The 20,792-nt window shown below is 44.4% G+C and overlaps 2 protein-coding genes across 6 annotated transcripts in view; both read left to right on the top strand.

The window, feature by feature from the left end:
• Positions 1-8,182: 8,182 nt before the first annotated feature.
• LOC121852911 (terminal nucleotidyltransferase 4A-like) lies at positions 8,183-8,828 on the top strand. Its single transcript, XM_042346969.1, has 2 exons — positions 8,183-8,597; positions 8,699-8,828. Exons 1-2 carry the CDS (start codon positions 8,230-8,232, stop codon positions 8,826-8,828), a joined length of 498 nt encoding a protein of 165 aa, XP_042202903.1. The 5' UTR covers positions 8,183-8,229.
• tent4a (terminal nucleotidyltransferase 4A) overlaps positions 8,678-20,792 on the top strand; it is a 43,527-nt gene continuing 31,412 nt past the window's right edge. For 3 of the 5 annotated variants that reach the window (XM_007900533.2, XM_007900532.2, XM_007900531.2), the window contains exon 1: positions 8,772-8,909. In XM_007900533.2, the coding sequence (XP_007898724.1) occupies positions 8,833-8,909 (77 nt within the window). In that variant the 5' untranslated portion in view covers positions 8,772-8,832. Of the gene's footprint in view, positions 8,910-20,792 lie in introns of all 5 variants that reach the window. The other 2 variants (XM_042331922.1, XM_042331921.1) reach the window with 1 other exon arrangement.

Raw genomic sequence — 20,792 nt, 5'->3', positions numbered from 1 at the left:
TCTCTTGATTTATACCTTGAGCGATACTTTGACCACTGTTTGGGGGTCTATAAACTACTCCCACTATAGTTTTCTGCCCCTTGAAGTTACGTATCTCTACCCATACTGACTCTACATCTTGCTTTTCAGATTTAAAATCTTTCCTCTCTACTGTTTTTATCCCATCCTTTATTAGCAGGGCCACTCCCCCTCCTCGTTTACCACATCGCCTATCTTTCCTATATACCACGTAGCCGGGAATATTCAGTTCCCATCCCTGATCACCCTGTAACCATGTCTCGGTGATGGCTACTAGATCATACCGGTTTGTCTCTATTTGTGCAACTAATTCATCTATCTTGTTACGAATGCTTCGTGCATTCAGATATAGCGCCCTTAATTCTGACTTCCGGCTATTAACCCTATTCACCAGCACTCTATCACTGTACTTCCTTTCCCTGCTTGACACACTTTGCTCTTCTCCCTTGTTAATCTGCTCTCTTGCTTTTGTTGATCTCAAGTTTAACTGTGGTGGACTATACTTTACTATGTTTTTACCTCCCCCATCCCTTAGTAGTTTAAAGCCCTTTCTACCTCCCTATTTATTCGCATAGCCAGGACATTTGTCCCAGCCCTATTTAGGTGGAGCCCATTCCTTTGGAAAAGCTCCCATCTTCCCCAATACTCGTGCCAGTGGCCCATGAATTGGAATTCCTGCTCTCCGCACCACTCTTTTAGCCAGGCATTCAGATCTATGATCTTCTTTTGCCTGTACCAATTAGCTCCTGGCTCAGGTAACAGTCCCGATATCATCACTTTGGAAGTTCTATTCCTTAGTTTAATTCCCAATTCCCAGAACTCGCTCCTTAACTCGTCCCTACTGGTCCTACCAATGTCATTGGTCCCTATATGTACCATTACGATTGGATCCTCTCCCTCATGCCTCAAATTTATCTCCAGCCCGGCGGTGACATCCTTCACCCTGGCCCCAGGAAGACAACAGAGTCTTCTTGTCTCCCTGCTACGGCTACAGAAAACTGTATCAGTCCTCCCGACTGTCTCATCCCCAATAAGAATTACATTTTTAACCTCCTGCACAGGGGTGTTGGGGTCAGTTTGCCCGTCTTCCTCGCAGATTTCCTTGTCCAAACAGGTTGCCAATATTTCATACCTGTCAGACAAGGCTAAAGTCTTGGATTCTTCAGCCCCTCTCTTTCAGGAATGCTTGCCTGCCCGCCTGACAGTCACCCAGTCATGTCCGTCGCTGCTACATTCTTCTTCCTTGGGACTCAGGGGAGTGTCCGGCTCCAGGATAAAGCTGTCCAGGAAGCTTTCTCCATCCCTAATGCTGCGCAGCGTCTTCACCTGAGACTCCAGCTCAGCTACTCTCAGCTGGAGCTCTCTGATTTCCAGACACTTGCAGCAGACGAAGTCGCCCGGACCTAAGGCGCCCTCCATTGACTCCCACATGTGACAGACCTCGCAGTTTACCTGCCACACCATCTTCACAAACTTTATATAGATACAAAGATATATAGCCTGCCCCCACTTCCTCCTCTGCACCTATTTCCCACTCTCACCAAATTCCCTCACACTCTGGCCTCGCCTCACTCCGGACGTAGCTCACTCTGGGCTCTCGGCTCGAATCTTGTTGCAAAACCACCATACCATTGGGGATTTATACATTTATCCTAGTTATCTGATTATCTTAGTTAGCCCTCTCCCTCCCCAACATTAAAGCCCACTATAAAGATTTCTTTTCGACTGTAATATTGCTTACCTTCTCCCCCCACAATCTCCTCAGCTTGCCTCACCAGCTTGAGCTCCCAGTCAACTGTGTGCAGTACTTTGAGCTGTCCCCCTGATGTGTAAGACGCTGTAAATCATTAAATAAAAAATGTTGGTGTTGAACTATTAAAGTCTAAAACAGCATAATGGTTTTATTAATTTATAACTTCCCATCAGAGAGATTGGTTTTGTTTGATACAGTGTTGCTGTAATCTGATTTATTCACCTGATAGTTATCGTGTTTAAGGGCAGAGGGTTATTGAACCTGTGTAATATATATAGAGTAGATCATTATAAAGTTCTCAAAAGTCTATTTTTATTATTTTTGTTTCAATATGTAACAGCAACCTCCAGAAACTGATGCAGTCATTGACTGTGCAAGCCAAAGTCATGACCGGTAGAATGGTCCTAGCTCAACCAAGCAGTGGAAACCTTGTCAGATGTGGTTGTGGAGGTGAATTACTTGTAATTGATAGAAAACAATGGCAAAGAGGAAATTTCAAAAGAAAAAAGAGCTAGCATTTTTTTACAGTGTCTTATCACTTTGAAATGCTTCAATAACAACAACAACAACATGATTGCATTTATGGAGCGCCTTTCACGCCGGGAGGACATCCCAAGGTGCTGGACAGTTGGGTCGGGACCCGAGCAGGGGGGAAATGGTCAGGGTGAGGGGAGGGAAGGGAGGGAGGGAGCGAGGAGGGGGTAGAGAGTCGAGAGAGGAACTGAAGGCATGGTTGAAGAGAAAGGTTTTGAGGCCGGCCTTGAAGGAAGAAAGGGAGGAGGCGGCAAAGGCCCTGAGGGATGGAGTTCCAGAGACTAGGGTCTGAGAGGCTGAAAGCCCGGCCACTGATGGTAGGGCGGTTGGGGCGGGGGATGTGGAGCAGACCGGAGCCAGAGGAACGGAGGGTACGGGCAGGTAAGTAGGGGGATAGTAGATCGGAGAGGTAGGGGGGGTGCAAGGCCGTGAATGGCCTTGTAGGTGACGATGAGGATCTTGAATTCGATCCTCTCGGGGATGGGGAGCCAGTGGAGGCGAGCGCGGGTGGGAGTGATGTGGTCCCGAAGCCTGGTGCGGGACAGTACACGAGCTGCAGAGTTCTGAATGACCTGCAGCTTGTGGAGGGAGGTGCCGGGAAGGCCGGCGAGGAGAGAGTTCCCATAGTCCAGCCTTGAGGTGATAAAGGCGTGGACCAGAGTTTCAGAAGCGTGAGGGGTGAGGTAGTGCCATAGTCTGGTGATATTCCGGAGGTGATGGAAGGCGGTGCCAGTTGTGCCGCGGATATGAGGGAGAAAGGACAGCTCAGGGTCGAACAGAACCCCGAGGTTCCTGACGGCTTTGAGAGGTGGAGAGTGCAGCCTTGGATGCTGATGCTGTCAGCACCTGAGGTGCAGAAGCACTGACGTGAGCCAATCATGAGGGCCTCAGTTTTGCGCACGTTGAGCTGAAGAAAGTTGTCTCTCGTCCAGGACTCGATGTCGGACAGGCAGACTGTCAGGACATCGGTGTTTGTGGAGTTGAGGGTAGAGGAGGAAAGGTAGAGTTGGGTGTCATCCGCATACATGTGGAAGTTAACCCCATGTCTGTGGATGATGTCACCGAGGGGGAGCATATAGAGGGTGAAGAGGAGGGGACCGAGGACAGAGCCCTGAGGGACACCGCATGAGACAGTGCGGGGGCCGGAGGAAAAGCTGTTTGCAGAGACAAAATGAAGACAGTGGGAGAGGTAGGACCTAAACCACTCAAGGACAGTGCCTTGAATGTTGAGATAGGAGGACAAGCGGTGGAGGAGGATAGAGTGGTCGACCGTATTGAATGCGGCCGATAGGTCGAGGAGGACGAGGAGGACGAGGAGCAGAGGGAGCCCTGGTCGCAGATGGTCAAGATGTCATTAGTGACCTTGACCAGGGCGGTTTCTGTGCTATGGGCAGCACGGAAACCCGACTGGAGGGGTTCAAAAAGTGAGTGAGTGGAGAGGGAAGAGCGCAGCTGGGAGACGACAACTCTTTCGAGAACCTTGGACAGGAAGGGGAGTTTGGAGATGGGCCGGTAGCTTGATAGCTGCGATGCATCAAGGGAGGATTTTTCCATTAGTGATGGTGGCAGTTTTGAGGGGAATGGGAACAGAGCCAGAGGAGAGGGACAGGTTAATGGTGTCTGTGAGAAGTGGGGCAAGGAGGTGGAACTGGGAGATAAGGAGTGGAGTGGGAAATGGGGTCCAGGGAACAGGTGGTGGGTTTCAAGAACAGGATGAGTTTGGTGACAGAGGGTGGGGAAACGCACTTCACACATAATTACAGTCAAGTGTAATGACTTTTTGTACAGGGAAACTTGGCAACCATTTGCTACATGACCCATAAACAGCCATAAGGTAAATAATCAATTAATTTAAAAATGCAAGGCGTTGGAAAATGTTGTACCCTTAAAGAAAGAGTTTATAACAAATATCTGATTGTAAACAGCATGTGGTGGTCTCCGTAGATAAGTTCTGGGCCAGGCAGGTCCGCAGTGTTCCAGGGCATTGCTGATGACAGCACAGCCAGCCTGGCTCATCGGCAGAACCTGGAAGGGCAGACCAGTCACTAGAGTCAGGGAGTCATTGTACTCACCTCCTGTTAACCCTGCAAGGCCAGAGCCCTAACGGTAGGGTAGTCCCAGTTGGACAAGCAATGGGAAAGCTTGCCCGACAGCAATATGGCAAGCTATGCGGTTTTAGCTGGTTGGACTCCAGCAATACCCCAAAGCACACTCTGGGGTCCCCAAACTTTGGATCTTGCCAACCTGCGCCTAATACTTTCTGGAATTAGGTAAGCAGGATGTGTTCCTCTAGGGAGAGAGTGTGCATACCATCAAACAATCCATCTCTGGTATTTCCATGTGTAGATGGGTTGAATGGAAATCCCAGCTTGGTTTGGATACTCTTAAGCACGGTGATGGGTTTATACATGTGTCAAAGACACCTGGCTGACTAAAAAATACAGTATTGGAGGTATAGGGGTTCGAGCAGACTGAAATGGTAAGTCCACCTCACCAATCCATCTTATCTTCCCTGTGATACATCTATCTCATATATATATCATCAACTACAAAATATAAACAAGCTATTTCAAATATGCAATAATATTTGGCATGCCTATGTGATATGTGATATATTATTATTCTATGTAATACAATAATGAATTTGGTGCATATGAGCAACATGCATCACTCTGGATTCTTCCATTGGTTTATCCCATGTTATGATCATCTGATCTTCCTATTCAACATACAAAATGATGATGTAAGCAGCAAACAAACATCGTTGATTGGTTTTCCTATTATTTTTGCTGACCATGTGTACTATTCCCAAAGGAGAAGGTAAACAAAGTTGCTTTGCCTCAGATGTTGCAATGTTATGAATCTTTCAAGGAATGCTGGGGTTTTGCAACAGTCATGACTGAACTATGCGATCTTGGCCTTCTGATTAAATAAGAACTGTGGCAGATGCTGCTGAAAATGTTAAGTACAAATATTTGTATTATGTTTTGCATGTTTACTTGTGCCTGAAACATTTCATGGTGCAACTATTGTTGCAATGATAACACTAATTATGACGACACAAACTCTTTCAAATGTAGCCTTACTTAAAGAGATACTTGAGATTCAATATCGATCTCTATGTTGAATACAGTGTAAAGAAGTTGGCCTAATGCATTTTATCATTGAGTTTTATTCTCCCTATTCTCTCTCTATTCAGCAGGGCTGAACTCCCCAAAACAAGAAATAAACTATTTATTCTCAAAGTCCCAAAACTACTTAGCTCTTGACAGGGATGCAAAAATACATTATTTTCAAACTGTTATTTTTATTTTGGATTGTCAGTCCCAATTGTTGATTCTTATTGTTACCTGGGCAATGTGGTAGACATCAACAAAAACAACTTGCTTTAATTTATAGTGCCCTTCACGCGGGGTAGCGTCCCGGAGGACTTGGACATCAGCTTTTGCTTGGGCACTGTCTTAAAGGAACGCACAGAGATGGGGCGAAGGGCATTCTGTCCATGCTCATCTCTCTTCAGGGTGAGCAGGTCTCCATGCAAGTCACTGCTTGTGTACACAGTTCTTCATGGCTTTGAGCTCCTGTGTATTCAGCAGAGAGGCTTCCTCCAGCCCATTTGCAAACTCTAGGATCAAGCAGAGGAAAATTTGTGGCAAACACTGGAAAACACGATAGGGAGGGAGAATTGCTGTGCGCAATTGGCTGCCGCGTTCGCCCACAAATATAGTCAATTCACTTTACAGTGTGTTCTGTGAAGCGCTTTGGGACGTTATGAAAAGCATGAAAAGCGCTATATCAAATGCAAGGATTATTATTATTATTATAACTCTGCACTACACTGACACTGAGCACCCTGGAGGCAGAGTTGGCTTCAAAATGAACATGTCTCTTTGTAAAAGTCCCTTACATGAGAACATGGATTAAGCAGTTAGTGCTGAATAAGCCTGATACATGGCATTGGATTTGGACCCTGAGAATATCAAGGTGGCTGGCATGTCACAAGCTGTCCCATAAAGGTCCTCCCACCATGCTGAAGGTAGATCTCCATCAGATAGCTGAGGCTTGGGGTAATATTGCTGGAAGGCATTGCCTGGAGTCTGAACCGCATGTTCAGACACCCAGCACCTGGAATTCATCTTAAATGGTTTGCAGAGAAGCAAGCAGCTGTTGCTTAAGCTCCAAACCTCCAACTGGTGAAACAATTTTTCAATGGAAATGGTTGTGTGTTCAAGCTGCAGACGGGAAGATAGTAGCAATGCTCTCATGCATTTCATGCCGAATAATGTTGTCCACTAGGAAGTTTGCAGGGAGTCCCTGGTATCTGCCATCCAACTCATGAGGAAGGACCAGTCAATGGAGGCAGGGACTCTTCTCATTCAGCTCCTGTTAACTGTGCAAGCCAAAGCCCCAAGTTAGGGTGGATCTTGCTGGAGAAGCAGCGAGATAGCTTGTCAAATAGTGCTTTCAATGGCAAGCTATGCGGTTTTAGCTGGTTAGGCTCCAGCTGTACCACAAAGGCGCACTCTGGGATCTCCGAGACTCAGGTTTTGCCAACCAGAGCCTAATACTTTCCGGAATTAGTTAAGCAGGATGCGTCCCTCCAGGAAGAGAGTGCGCATTATTATTATTATTACATTCCAACAATCTATCTCTGGAATATCTGATAGGATGCATGTAATTCTCAATTTGGTTTGTGTACTCTTAAACATGGTGATGGGTTTCCACATGTGTCAGACACCCGGCCGACCCCCCAAAAAAAATTGCATTGCTAAATAGGTCAGTTTGACAGGAGTTTCCTCTGCAGATATGTATTTGCTGCTGTAAATAGACATTACACTTATTTTTTTGGTAGTAACCCAAACTGAATTACGAAATGCAAACTGAGAATGAATACCCGACAGTTTTCATTGGTTTGGAAAGTGCGTGTGTGTGTGTGTGGTGTGTGGGGGGGGGGGGGAGGGGGAGGGTGGGGGGAGGAGAAAAACAAGTTTCGTTTTCCGAGTAAAATGAACCTTAGCATCACTGGGGCTCTGAGGACACTCCATTCAACGCATGCGCAAATCGTGCCTGCCTGTTAGACTCAGCGAACGAGCGGGGGGGGGGGGAGGGGGGATTGGAAAGCGCAGGCGCAGACCGGATCTGCCGCGCTTCGTGCGTTGACGCCTCTGGCGGCGGGCAGCGGGAGGAGTGGAGTGCGCACGCGCACACCCTTTCGACTCGCGCTCGCCCGGGGCGGGGAGGGGAGAAACCAGTGCAGGAGAGAGGGGGAACGGAGTGTTCTCCCGCACCACCAACCGGGGCAGCCGTGCGTGTGTGTGTGTGGGGGGGGGCGAGCTGTGCGCATGCGCCCCTCCGTGGTGAGCCGTGAAGGGAGTGCACACGGAAGCGAAGTGCCCCTCCGCGCGGGGGGGGAGAGGAGAGGTAGAGGAGTGCGCACGCGCGGCGTTGTCGGTTAGTTGGGAGGCGAGCGAAGAGTTTTGAAAATCCGCGCGCGTGCGCAGTGCGGGCTCGGCTGGGGCGGTGTGTTTGCGTTGGGGGGGAAAGGGGGGCGCCATGTTGTGAAAGTACAGCCTTATAGTTCATGTAGAGAGAGAGGGAGGGAGGTGCTGAGTGACCGGCCGTTCAATGTAATCACAGAGAGTTAGAGACACACACACACACACACGCACGGAGAGCGCCAGGCAGATCCCAAACCCGCTCGGCGGCAGCTGATGAGAGGCGGAGAGGCTGGTTGGTCAGTGAGAAAGTGTGTCTAGTGCCGCCGCCGCCGCCTCCTTCTCCTGTGAGCGTCAGTGTGAAGCGGGGCAGAGACCAGGCGACACGACACGACAGACAGACAGACAGAGAGACAGAGAGAGAGAGGGAGGGAGTGGGGGGGGAGAGAGCGAAAGAGAGGGAGGGAGGGGAGGGGAGGGGGGGTTTTGATGGATCCTCGGGTGGCCTGGATTCAGCCTGAGCAGAAGGGACCCGCCAACGCCTTGTGGATGCAGATCTGGGAGACGTCTCAGGGAGTCCGGAGCGCAGCCCGTCACCAGCAGCACCTGCTGTGCGGCAACTCGCCGGCGCTGGACGCCAAGGCGGTCGCCGCCGCCGCCGCCGCCGCCGAGCAAGTCGGCATCTCCAGCAGCAGCAGCAGCAGCACTGCCCCCGCCGGCGGCAGGACTGCATGCCCCGGGCAGCTGCCAGTGGGACCTGTAGGGGGCTCGGGGGATGCGCGCCGGGGGCTGCACAAGTCCTTGTCCACCACATCCTCTTCCTCCTCCTCCTCTTCATCGTCCTCTCCCTCCCCTGAGTGCGGCGGCGGCAGCACCGCCGCCACCACCTACACCACCACCTCCTCCTCCTCCTCCTCGACATCCTCGTGCTGCTCCTCGTCGCTCGGCAGGACTAAAGGTGGTTTCAATCACTGCGTCGCCGAGAGCGGCGGTCACTCCTCGCTGAGGTGCGGCGGCCACAGTCTGAAGAGCCTGGTGCTGGGGGGCAGGAGGAAGAGGGAGAACAAGGCCAGCACCTACGGGATTAACTACATGCTGAGCTCCTGTAACGGCAACCACTACAGCGGGACCCCCTGGAAAACCATGAAATACACCTCGGGGGTGCGGGGGTAAGGCACATGGGGATGGTCTCGGCGTGATTTCACGGTGGGGCGACAGCAATCATTCAGATGCATCCGCAGTCGTGAGGGGAGGGAGAGAGACACTCCACCTACATACACACACACACACACATATATATATATATATATATATATATATACGTGTTGTAAATGCATGTGGATAGGATGCATTGCGTGTCTGGGGGTAACTACATTTTTTTAAAAAAAAATCGGAAACGAAAGGGTTAAGCGGCGGAGGAAATGCAAGGATGGGGGGAGTGGTGGTGGGGGGAGGAATGAAATGGCCGGAATAAATGATATGTGGGGTAGGGTTTGCGGTGCAGGAACAGATTAGCAGTTTATAATGTATATTTTTAAAATCACTGAAGCGCATTCGCATCCAAGGGATACTGCAAAGCGATTGCAAAAATCGTAACAGCACTACGTATTGCCTTGAGCCGAAAGAGTTTTAATTAGCCGGAGTATTTTTTCCAGGCTGTTAATCTTATTTTTCTAGTCGTATATAATCTTGGAATACAAGTTAATTCACCAGTTCGGTGACGGTAATGGGCAAATAATTTGTAGGCGAGGTCGAGCTATCGATTCAGTGAATGTTTCCTCCACACCCATCGTGGGGGGAGGGGAAGAAGCCCCTTGAGTTTAGTATTTAAATTAAAAATGGTGCTAAAGTAGTGGAAGGACGGGCTTGTGCCTGGTGGATGAAGCATGGCCAGTGAAGCAGGAGTCCTCTACAGTTAAGCGGGCAGTCGGATAACCTTGTGTGCCAAACCTGGTCTCGATCTTGTTGAACGAAGCGCAGTGAGAGCATGCAGAATTATTCCGTTTCCGTGTAAGAATTTAAAAAATCTGTAATTCTGCATCTTACTTTAATGTGCATTTTTTTTTAAAACACACAAAAAAAGATCCCTTTGATTATTGGTTCGCTAATTTTGCGGTTAGGAACGGTTCACGTATTTTAAATGGCATGACTAATCTCGTTTGCGATTGCTGGGGTTGGCTGAATGTAAAAAAAAAATCGCAGACAGGCTGAAAATTGCGGGTGGAAGTGATGACAAATATGTTTTTTTTTTGCCTGTCCTCAATCGATTGCGAGGTTCAGAGACGATGTATGAACAGTTACGGGTGTGGTTCTTACCTTCTTGCACATTTTGCATTTTTTTTTAAAAAAAAGAAGTTTATCTAATAGTTTACACACGTCGATGGGCTATACGCTGAAACGTGTAATGGTTTTGAAAGAGGTCCTGAAGTGCCGATCACTCACTATCGCAGTATGGAGCACACTGCTGGATGGAGCAGGAGAAGTGACATGCGGTTTGACCAGAGCAGCAGAGAACTAACTGCAAAGGCGTTAGAAAAANTATTGTCCAGATTTCGATTCATGCAAATTTACCAGTATTTGCCGTAATAAAAAANTCTCCCAAAGAGAAATTAATCCGAGTAATCAGCCACTTTGTGGTGATTGTGTCTAATTCCTCCAAAAGCTCCATACATCTGACAAATGAACAGAATTGAAAGTTTGTTTTATATAGTACTGTCGTTTTTCTTAAATATAGTTTTGGAAAACGTGGTGAGGGATAGCCAGTTTACATAGTTAGTATGTAATGTTAAAAGCAATGGGATATATTTTCTATTTTTATTACACCACTGTTGTGGAGAATTAAGGTTTGTTTTGAAGTCTTTTAAAAATGTTACCAAATTAACCTAAATAATTAGCTCAGAAGCAATGGAGTATTTAACGTTCAAAAGTTCATCATTGAAGCATAAACTGCAGAATAATTAATGCATTGGGTGTGATTGCAAGTTCATAGTTATTCCCCTCCATTCCTCCCTTTCCAAAGACATCTTGCCTGTGGTGGGGATGCTGTCTATGGATGCTAAATACCTCCAAATAATAAGTGGGTAATTAATATTTGAGCCTGAATTTATGTTTGTAGGGCCTGCATTGGGTGTGGGGAAGACAGGAGGAAATGCCTTCCTGTAAGTCTGATCCTCTTAGTTATTGTGTTTAAATTTTCATTGAGTATGACTGATCAAAATTTCAAATCTTAACTAATTTTCACCTCCATCTTCTGTCCCAATCCAGAACATTTGGATGAGTAGGGAATGTAAATCTCTGGGCAAAATATGGCAGATGCTAGAAATCTGAAAGAAAAACAGAAGTCACTGGGAACACTCAGCAGGTCAGTCAGCATTTATGGAGAAAGGAAAGTGAGTCAACGTTTTGGGTCCACAACACTTTGACAGAACTCGTTCTGTGGACCCAAAACATTGACTCACTTTCCTTTCTCTATAGATGCTGCCTGACCTGCTGACTGTTCCAAACGACTTCTGTTTTTGTTTGATATAATCTCTGCATTTATTTGAAATAGTAACATTTGTTAATCGGTTATGTCAAAAATGGGAATTGAACTTGGGATTTTCATTGCCACATGTGTGCGGATGATACCTTACAATCTCTGCCTCCACTGTCGACTCCAGGAGCACTGCTGTCCTGACGGATTGTCTGTCAGACATCAAGTCCTAAATGAGAGATAGTTTTCTTCAATTGAATGTTGACAAGACTGAGGCCCTCTTGCTTGGCTCCCGTCAATGCCTCTTCACTTCAGGCGTTGACTGCATCACTATTCATGGGTGTCCTCTCCACATCACTGAGCCAGTATGAAATTTTGTTGTCTTGTTTGACCCTCAACTGTGTTTCAAACAGCACATCTGTACCATGCCTTTCCCCACCTCAATCTCACCTTGTTTTTTCCTCATTGTGGAACATTTGCATTCCTATTAACTCTTTAATATTCATCCTCAAGCACCCTTTTGTTTTAAAAAGCTACTTTAGCTATGGGGAGGAGTTTAACCAGAAAAAAAAAACATAGCCTGCCATTGAATGCACTGTCTGGCTTGTCCATGTAGGGCCACCCTACCCATTAGGGCTTTGGCTTGGAGGGATAACAGTAGCTGAGTGGGAAGAATCTCTGCCCCTCGTGTCCACTGATGAGCCAGATTGGTTGGGCTGTCATCAGCAATGTCCTGGAGTACCTGCAGACCTGTCTGCCTGTACTACCAAGACCACCACAGGATTAACTAGATTCTGACATTGTGTTGCCAAGCATATCACCTTGGAGCCAGTTGAGCTCTTTCTCTCCCCCTGTACAGTAAATATTTGATTATCCCAAAGATAATAAGGAGCCCTATGTAATGTGGTTTTAGACTTTTGCACATATTAGCAATTGCCAGCCTGGCTCAATTGGTTGTCTGAACGTCGTGAGTTCAACTTCAGTTTAGACTCGAGTGCTGCACTGGGGGAGCACTGCATTTTCAGAGGTGCTGTCCTTTACATGCAGTACTAAACTGAGGTCCCATTTGCCTGTTTGCACGTACTTTGAAGATCCTATGGCCAACAGTCTTCCAGATAATTGATCATTCACTTCATGGTTGTTTGTGGGACATTACTGTGTGCAAACTGGCTGTCATGTTTGCATACTCAGTCACTACATTTCTCAGTAAATCCTGTGAAGCATTTTGAGATGTCTCAATGATGTCATAAGACGCTAAATCAAATGCAAGGATTATTTGTAGTTCTGGGCCTTCATACAAGCCACAACCAGTACAGATTCTTGTTCACTGCCAAATTGACAGACGGTTGTCCTCATATTCGAATATCTCTCTTGACAAATTGAGAGTACAAGAAAAGCCATAAAATTACTTTCCCGTCTGGAAATCGCAAAGGAAAAAGACTGAAAGAGCAATTTTCACTTAAAATATTTACTAATGTTTGTTCTCCCCTTCGGGGAAGTGACTATCCTACGTAGGCAAGACCTAGAGCAGGTACTGAATACTTTACTTGCACAGCTTGTTAAATTGTCCCAACACCCCAATGACTACCATCAGCTCCCGGTAACAAATGTCCATTGCGGTCTGGTTTCCAACAGTAGGCGCAGTGCACCGAGAATGCCGGTTGGTGCAAGTTGGAACTCTTGGTCTGTTGGTCATAAGGTGTCTATAGACCACGGAATTATAAAAGTCTAAACTCTGCCACATTGCTCACCTCTGACTGTATCTCACACCAAACGTAACTGAATCCCTCCACCACTTCGTCACATCCCACTTGGATTATTCCAACTCCCAACTTGCTTTTATGCCCAGCTTCACTACCCACAAACTACCACTGATCTAGAACTTTGCCACCCATATACTCACCCATACTAAACTCTGTATCCCCATCATACCAGCCCTTGCCAGGCTCTACTGGCTCCCTGTCAGAAGGGATCGATATGAAGATCCTCTCATCTACAAAAATTCCTTTACCCCCAGCACTCCCTACCTTCCTGACCTCTCTCCCACTTCACCACCTGCTGGCTCTGGCTTCTTGCTTGTCCCTCGTCCCTTCTGCTCCACCATTGGCCGCCGTACTTTCAACTACTGCACCCCGAAGCTTGAGAATTCTCTCTCCCCCCACACCCGCCCCTCCTCAATCCCTCCGCTTGTCCCCTCTTTCCCCACTTTTAGATCACGACTGAAGACCTTACTGTTTGACTACACTTCCCCCGGCCTGCATGAAAAGGTGCTACGTAAATGCAAGTTGTTGTTACTTTCCCAATTGGAGACCGTTACCATTGTCAGCTTTTACGTGCTTTCTATTTGGTTTTAGTGTATAGTGGAGGGAGGCCTGTAAATGAGTCAGTCATCCAAGCCTACTGCAATTGATGTGCAGCCTATGGAGGCAGGGTGGAACGTTGGGCAAGTTTCCTTACTCCATACGCTTCTGTTTACCTAGCAAAAAGTAGGAACCCGGTTGTTAGTCGATTGGGTAATAATTCCTTTTTTTTTAAAAAAATCGGTCACTCAATCCACAACTATTTGTGGGACACTGTTGTGCGCAATTGGCTGCCACGTTTCGCCCACAAAATATACAGTCAATTCACTTTACAGTGAATTCTGTGAAGCGCTTTGACACGTGTAGAAGAGGTGATGAGGTGATATATCAAGTGCAAAATGCAAGGATTATTATAATTAAGAGGAAAGCATGTCTGAATGTTAAAAATACTGTATTAGACACCATGGTAATGGTTTGCACTTGTATTTCTGGGGCAGAATGTTGAAAGTTTGTACCAACAGAATTAAACGCCCTGATAATGAATTCTGACAGTTCAGGCGTGTACAGAAGGCCCTGCTGCATTGTTGAACATAAATTCCTTTGGATGAGGCATCAGTCTGGCTCAGTTGGTAGCATTCTCACCTCTGAGTCTTAATGTTGTAGGTTAAGGCCAACATCAAGACCTGAGCTCATAGTCTAGGCTGATTATAAATACAATTTATAATACAGTTTATTATAAATTATTACAATAATAAATTATTACAATTTTTAATATAATGAAGTACAATTTTACCCACAAAATATACAGTTAATTCACTTAATAGTGTAGTCTGTGAAGCGCTTTGAGACATCTAGAAGACGTGAAAAGCATTATATCAAATGCAAGGATTATTATTATAATTAGAGCAAAATTGTTGGAGGTGATGTCTGTCCTTTCAATGTCCAGTTTGCCTGTTCATGTAGATGTAAGATTCCATTGCCCCATTCGAAAATAGAAAGAATTTCTCCTGGTTTTCTGGCCAACAATCCTCCAGATAAATTGGTCACTTGCCGTTTTGGGGAAATTGCTGTACAGAAATTGGCTGCCATGTCTACCTGCAAATACGATCGCTACACAAAAATTTACATTGTGACATGGAGCCTACAATAAATGTAAGGATTATTATTAAACTAGAGATCTGGATGGTTATAATGGTTAAGCTCACAATTTAGAAGTGCAAACCGGTGTCTTGATTAGTGTCTAATGTTTCTATCATTCAAAGCCCAAAAGACCTTAAATAATTATTTATTACTGTAATTGGATGTTACAGCAGCAGCTTACTTGTTTGACATATTTCAAAGTAGAACATTCTACTTTTGGTGTATTTAACCCAATATTTTTTCTTTTTTAAAAAAAAGTATCCAATTTTTAACTTTCTCCCCATTAATTAGTGCTTGTCTCGCAGGGGTGCTGCATCAATGATGCTACCTACTCTCCAGAACTCTGCTCAAATGACCATTGTTCATGTGTAAGTTTTGGCAGTGTGTTGACAGGTACTCGACTATAGAGGACTAACAGCCGAGCCTGACCTCTCCTTACCCGACTGCCTTATGTCCACACAACGAGTAGGGGGAATGAGGAACCCTGGCTGTTTTTCCTTTCCCTAACTATGAAGCCTGGGACAATTTAATCACCCCTGCAATCCGGGCAGACACTTACAATGAGTTTCAGCATTGGCTGGGATTTGAACCAGCAACCTTTCAGGCCGCAAAATGGAGTTCTCTCCACTTAGACCATTAAGACTGCCGCAACCTATTATCTCAAATTTCTACATCAGTGGGAGGAGGGTCTTCCAACTACACAAAAATGTTAATTAAATTTCAACTATGTATACACACACACAAAGTCAGTACCTTTTTTTGTAACAAATTAAGTGCTCTTTGGGGTTGTTAGCAATGCAAACCAGGTGTTTTTCTGTATAGTCTAAAAATATTACATTAGAGTATTGTGTTTAGGCATTGTATTCCTGGAATCTTAAAACTTTTAAGGGCTGTATCTCCTACTAAAGTTCTGATTTTGTATAGTTATTTTAATTCAAGTGCAAAGCTTTGTCTTTAATAGAATGCAAAGTTACATTTGTATTAACGACTTTCACGTCAGGAGGATGTCGCTAAGCACTGGATTTCAGATGATTATTATATCGCCACTGATCCTAAATGAACCGACTGTTTTCACATCCAGTTTATTCTTAATATTTTGCATGATGCTATAATAATTTAAAATACGTATCCAATTTCAAAGTGTTAGCTTATCTTCCAAATTTTCAGCTTCTCACTCCTGGTCAATACATAATTTTCTTTTCAAAAAGTAATTCAGTCAATCCCATTTAACTTCCCTTGTTTAGATTCCATCTTTTTAATGCTTTCAAAACTTTAACATTGTTTTTTTTAGGTAATGTGTATGTGACGAGATCATTTTTGGATGAAGAACGCCCTTTTCCCCTTTTTATCTTCTACCTTCCAGAATACCCCTCCAACTACCTTCCCATCACAGCATCATGAGTACAATGTCCTGACCTCGACCATCTTCCTAGCAATCTGTTCAAGGCATTGATTTTTAAAAAAAACATAATTTGCCTTAAATTTATCATTTGCAACTCTAAACCTGTTACTTGTTCTACTGTCTTGGTGCATCCTAAACTTTTATATTTATAAAGTCACCTATGAGATGTCTTTTCAAGACTGAAATAGCCATAACAGGTTTAATTGTTGAGCATCATTTTTCCTCAAACACTGGGGATCATCCTCACTGCTTTCTTCTGCACCATCTCTGGGGCCTGTGCAGCCACCTTATGTCTTAGTGACCAGAGCTTCAGTATGCAGTACTATCGGGAGGCCTTACCAGAGCATTATTTAATCATGAGTGTGAAGTACGGCCATCTTAACTATTTTTGCAAATATAGCTTGGTATCCTGTTGTTTGCTGCTTCACACTTTTTGACAAGGTGAGCAATGAGTCATCTAACACCCCTAGATATTTCATCTTTTGCCTTAGCATCTTCTATCCCATCAATGGAGGATGCACATTTCCTGTTACTGAACCCACAACCTTCTGACTCTTGCCTCTGAGTCAGAAAGTTGTGGGTTCAAGCCTTATGTAGCCCAGGCCGACACTCCAAAGCAGTTCTAAGGGTAGGAGTTTTGTATTGTCAGAGATGCACAAGTGAAACTTTAATTCAAGGTACTGTCTGATTATTCAGGTGGATGTTGAGATCTCATAGGACTACTCGAAACAAGGAGTGAATTTCTCTTGGGTTCTGGCCAACAATCGTTCAGATAAAATTGGTCATTTGTGGGACATCGCTGTTCACGAATGGGCTGCTGCATTCCGTTCAAGATCCTGGTCCTCGTCTTCAAAGCCCTCCATGGTCTTGCTCCCCCCCTACCTCTGGGACCTCCTAACCCCCTACATCCTGCCCACTCCCTTCGCTCAGCGAGCTGTGGCCTGCTTCACGTCACCCGCCTCACTCATCCCACCATTGGCGGGTGGGCCTTCTGCCACTCTCTCCCACCCTTTGGAGCTCCATCCTGCAGGCCCTCCGCCTCACCCCCTCCCTTACCTTCTTCATTGTACAGAAACCCTGGACATGATCAATTTAAATTGTCAAATTTGTTTTTTTTACAATTTCTTCACTAAGTGATGTTGGTGGGTGGCTTCAGCAATGGATCAATGTTGTGAAGCATGAGCTGCAACCTACATGGCGCCAATGAAAATATTGCTTGTAATATTAAGCATGAGCTTCTGGAATGTGAAAGTGAATGCACATGAATTTTGGAGCACATTTGCGTAATTCATTGCTACAGGGAAATGCTGTGTGCAGAACCAGTTTCCATCAGTGTTTTCTATCTTTTAGTATGTGTGCAAGAGCATAATGAAAGATATTCACTATAGTTCTGGGTATAAGGTAAACCATTATCCCTTGAATTTTGAAAGTGAACTTTAGGTGCGTAATAATCCTTTTTAACTCCATGCAATTGTTTGCTTTTTCTGTTTTGCAGGCTGATTGTTAGAATGCTTTGACTCCAATTGGAATCCACATAATCCAAATATTAAAACATTGTCATAAATGTTAGTGACGTTATCAACCTACCCTGTTTGTGCAACAGGAAATAAAAATAATCAAATAATTTTTGAGGACAAACATTGAATACAATTTTATTGAGTGTTTTGCTCACCCAATAATATCTCAACACATTTTGTTTATCCTGAAAAGTTTCCAATATAAGTGAAAAGCAGCTTTTAAAACAATTATGGGCAACAATCCCAAATATTTTCACTTTGACCCCTCCCAAAAAATAAATCGGTGGGTTTCCAGTTCATGGACATCTGAAGGTGCAGTTATTGGAATCTAAAATGCAATATTCACAAACTGGGTTTGTTGATGTTATTGGAATTTCTGGTTCATGTCAGATTATAAATTTGACAAATCATGAATCCTTAGCCAGCAAACACTGGCGCAAAATGTAATTTACAAATCTTGCATTCCATTATTTGCAGGCCAAAGTTGCAATTAATGTAATACATCTGTTTCTCAAAATTTGCATTATAGTCCACAATATTGATGCTGTCTTGAGTAGTTAAATAAAATAACAATCTATGCACTTCATTTGGTGCCTTTCACATTGGGAAGATGTCTGCTTCGTAGGATTCACTGTAAAAAAGTAGTGAACGTATTATGTAAGCAAAGGTGCAACTAATTTGTGCACTGCAGTGTCCTACAAACAACCATGTAGTGAAGGACCAATTTTATTTGGGGGATTGTTGGCTCAGACACTGGGAGGAACTCCCTTCTCTATTTTAATGCTATAGGAGTCAGTCTAGCTCAGTTGGTACTACTCTTGCCTCTGAGTCAGAAGGTTGTAGTTCAAGCCTAACATCTGGGCTTCGAGTTGATAGTCTGAGCCAGAATAGTGGTCCAATCTTTTACTGCTGAGGACCGGATGCTGGATTTGAGAAATGGCTATGGTCCATATAAGCAATATTTTTGTGTTTCCTTTCCAGAAATGTAACCCGTAAGAATTACATACAAATCCAATATTTTAAATTGTGTAATTATTAGTTAATTTCACTATTTTAGGTGCAATGCAAAATGGCAATGTTGATTTTAAGTAATTTATTAAAATATATACCATTAGGGTATACACTTGTCATATCCCAGTAACACACTAGCTGTTTCTAACTGTCCACCATGGAGTTAAGTTCACAAGGGTGAATATGACTAATAGAATAATTAGGCGAGGGAATCCCCGAAGACAGCCAATGACGAGGTGTCAGCATTCAGAAACTCTAATGAGAGTACAGAGCTACCAACCTTACAAAACTGCTGAGATACATGAGAAATTTTCATATTTTACCAAGCATAGCGATGAGCCCAAGTCCTCCTCAGTGACCAGCCACTGACTGACCAGTTCTGTTGCTGGCAAAGCCTGAGCCACCAGTAACCATCTTCTGATTGACTTGGAGCCTGCGTGTGACCTGTATTTGCTTGTTGGACAATGAAGTTGGAAATAATTTGGGCGCTGGATGAAATCATTCCCTGGGCTGGATGTGGCCTGTGAGCTGACCATCCTGTCCAGCCTGACATCCAGTGGAGTGCTGGGGGAGCATTGTATTGTTAGAAGTATCGTCCTTCAGATAAGCCTGAGGTCCCATCTGCCTATTCGGAGCCGAACATAATGTGTATGGTAATGGTCTAATGGTTATTACATGTGTGTACTTGTGTGGCCTTAAAAGATATCAACTGTGTTTGTAGATTTTTGATCTGTCAGCTTCCTGACTCGCTGCTTAGAAATGTGAGTGACCCAAGGACAACTTTCCAACCTATTTAGTGTTGATAAGGACAAGCTCGGTGAAATAGACAGTTAAACCTGCAGTTCAATTTTTAGTGCTCATGATGTTATTCAAGTAGAATGCCATTTTAGTGTTTCTGAAAGAAAAAATGAAGATATTTTGCCATGTAAAGCTAATCAAATGTTTATCACGTTTGGGTATTCAAACATTTTCCCTGAGCTACCATTTGATTTTACACTTGTATATGCTATGCAGGCTGAAACCAGTCAAGTACTTGTTTGCAGTTTGACCCAATTTTTTGACAATGCATTCTACTGAATCTATTGTTTCACCCTGATGGAGCTGGGTGGTCACATAAAATGGATTAACGCCATGATTCCTGAATGGGTGACGAAAGTACTTGGAATTGCGGTGAATGCAGGCATATAGTTTATTAACAATTACAAGTGCTTCTAAAACTACTTGCTTTTTTTACATGGAGTAAAATGCATAAGTGAGTAAAGGCTACTTTGTCCTTTAAGCTTGGACCTTCAACAGATATGTACCATTATCTGTCTCTAGCGCCTTAGGACGTCCTCCTGATGTGAAAGACGCTATACAAATGTAATTTTGTCATTGCTTAGCGACTACCCCAACTTTTAGGTTCAAATGTATTTGAACTTTCAGGGGCTCAGAGTAAGAGAAACTAATTGGGAATTAAAATTGAATAAGATATTGATAAATGTACGTGCCAAATATTGGTCAAGTAAATAATGGTACTTACTATGGTTGAGAATGCTGTTGTATTTGAGAAAGTGCCTTATCTCATTGAAACGCCTCAAAGCGCTTCACAGAATATAATATAAAATGGTGCGACAGTATTTTGTGGATGAACGCAGCAGCCAATATGTGCACAGCAACGTCCCACAAACAACAATGGAGTGAGTGACCAATTTTATTTTGGGGGGGTGGGGAGGTGGGGGTTGTTAGCCAGGACACCGTGAGAAACTTCCTTCTCTTTATGAATAGTGTAATAGGATCTTTTAACTTCCATAGTTAAAAGATCCTATTACAGCTAGAAGGGACCTCGGTTTAACATCTCATCCAAAGGATGGCACCTCTGACAATGGAGCACATCCCCAGCACTGCACTGGCGTGTCAGCATTCTGTCCCCATGTGAGGCTTGAACCCACGACCTGAACAGTGCTTTTAAGTTTCTGTAGGATTAACTCTGCAGAATTTAAGCACTCTTGAGATTGTTATCCTTATGTAAAAGGTGCAAGTTATTATGTTGTATTTGGGACTAAAAGCAGATTTGATCTTTTAGTGAATCTGAGATGGTGGAAATTGTAATGATAGGAACCATTCCATATATGTACCTTCTTTATATTTAAGACTATGATAGGCAGGACACAAGTTGAAGAAATGATTAGTTTTTACCATAGTCTTTACCTTTGAAGGTCAGAATAGAC

The sequence above is a fragment of the Callorhinchus milii genome, unplaced genomic scaffold (genome assembly GCF_018977255.1).
Source record: "Callorhinchus milii isolate IMCB2004 unplaced genomic scaffold, IMCB_Cmil_1.0 Scaffold2, whole genome shotgun sequence".
NCBI classification, from domain to species: domain Eukaryota; kingdom Metazoa; phylum Chordata; class Chondrichthyes; order Chimaeriformes; family Callorhinchidae; genus Callorhinchus; species Callorhinchus milii.
This window is presented reverse-complemented; position numbering and strand designations above follow the sequence as displayed.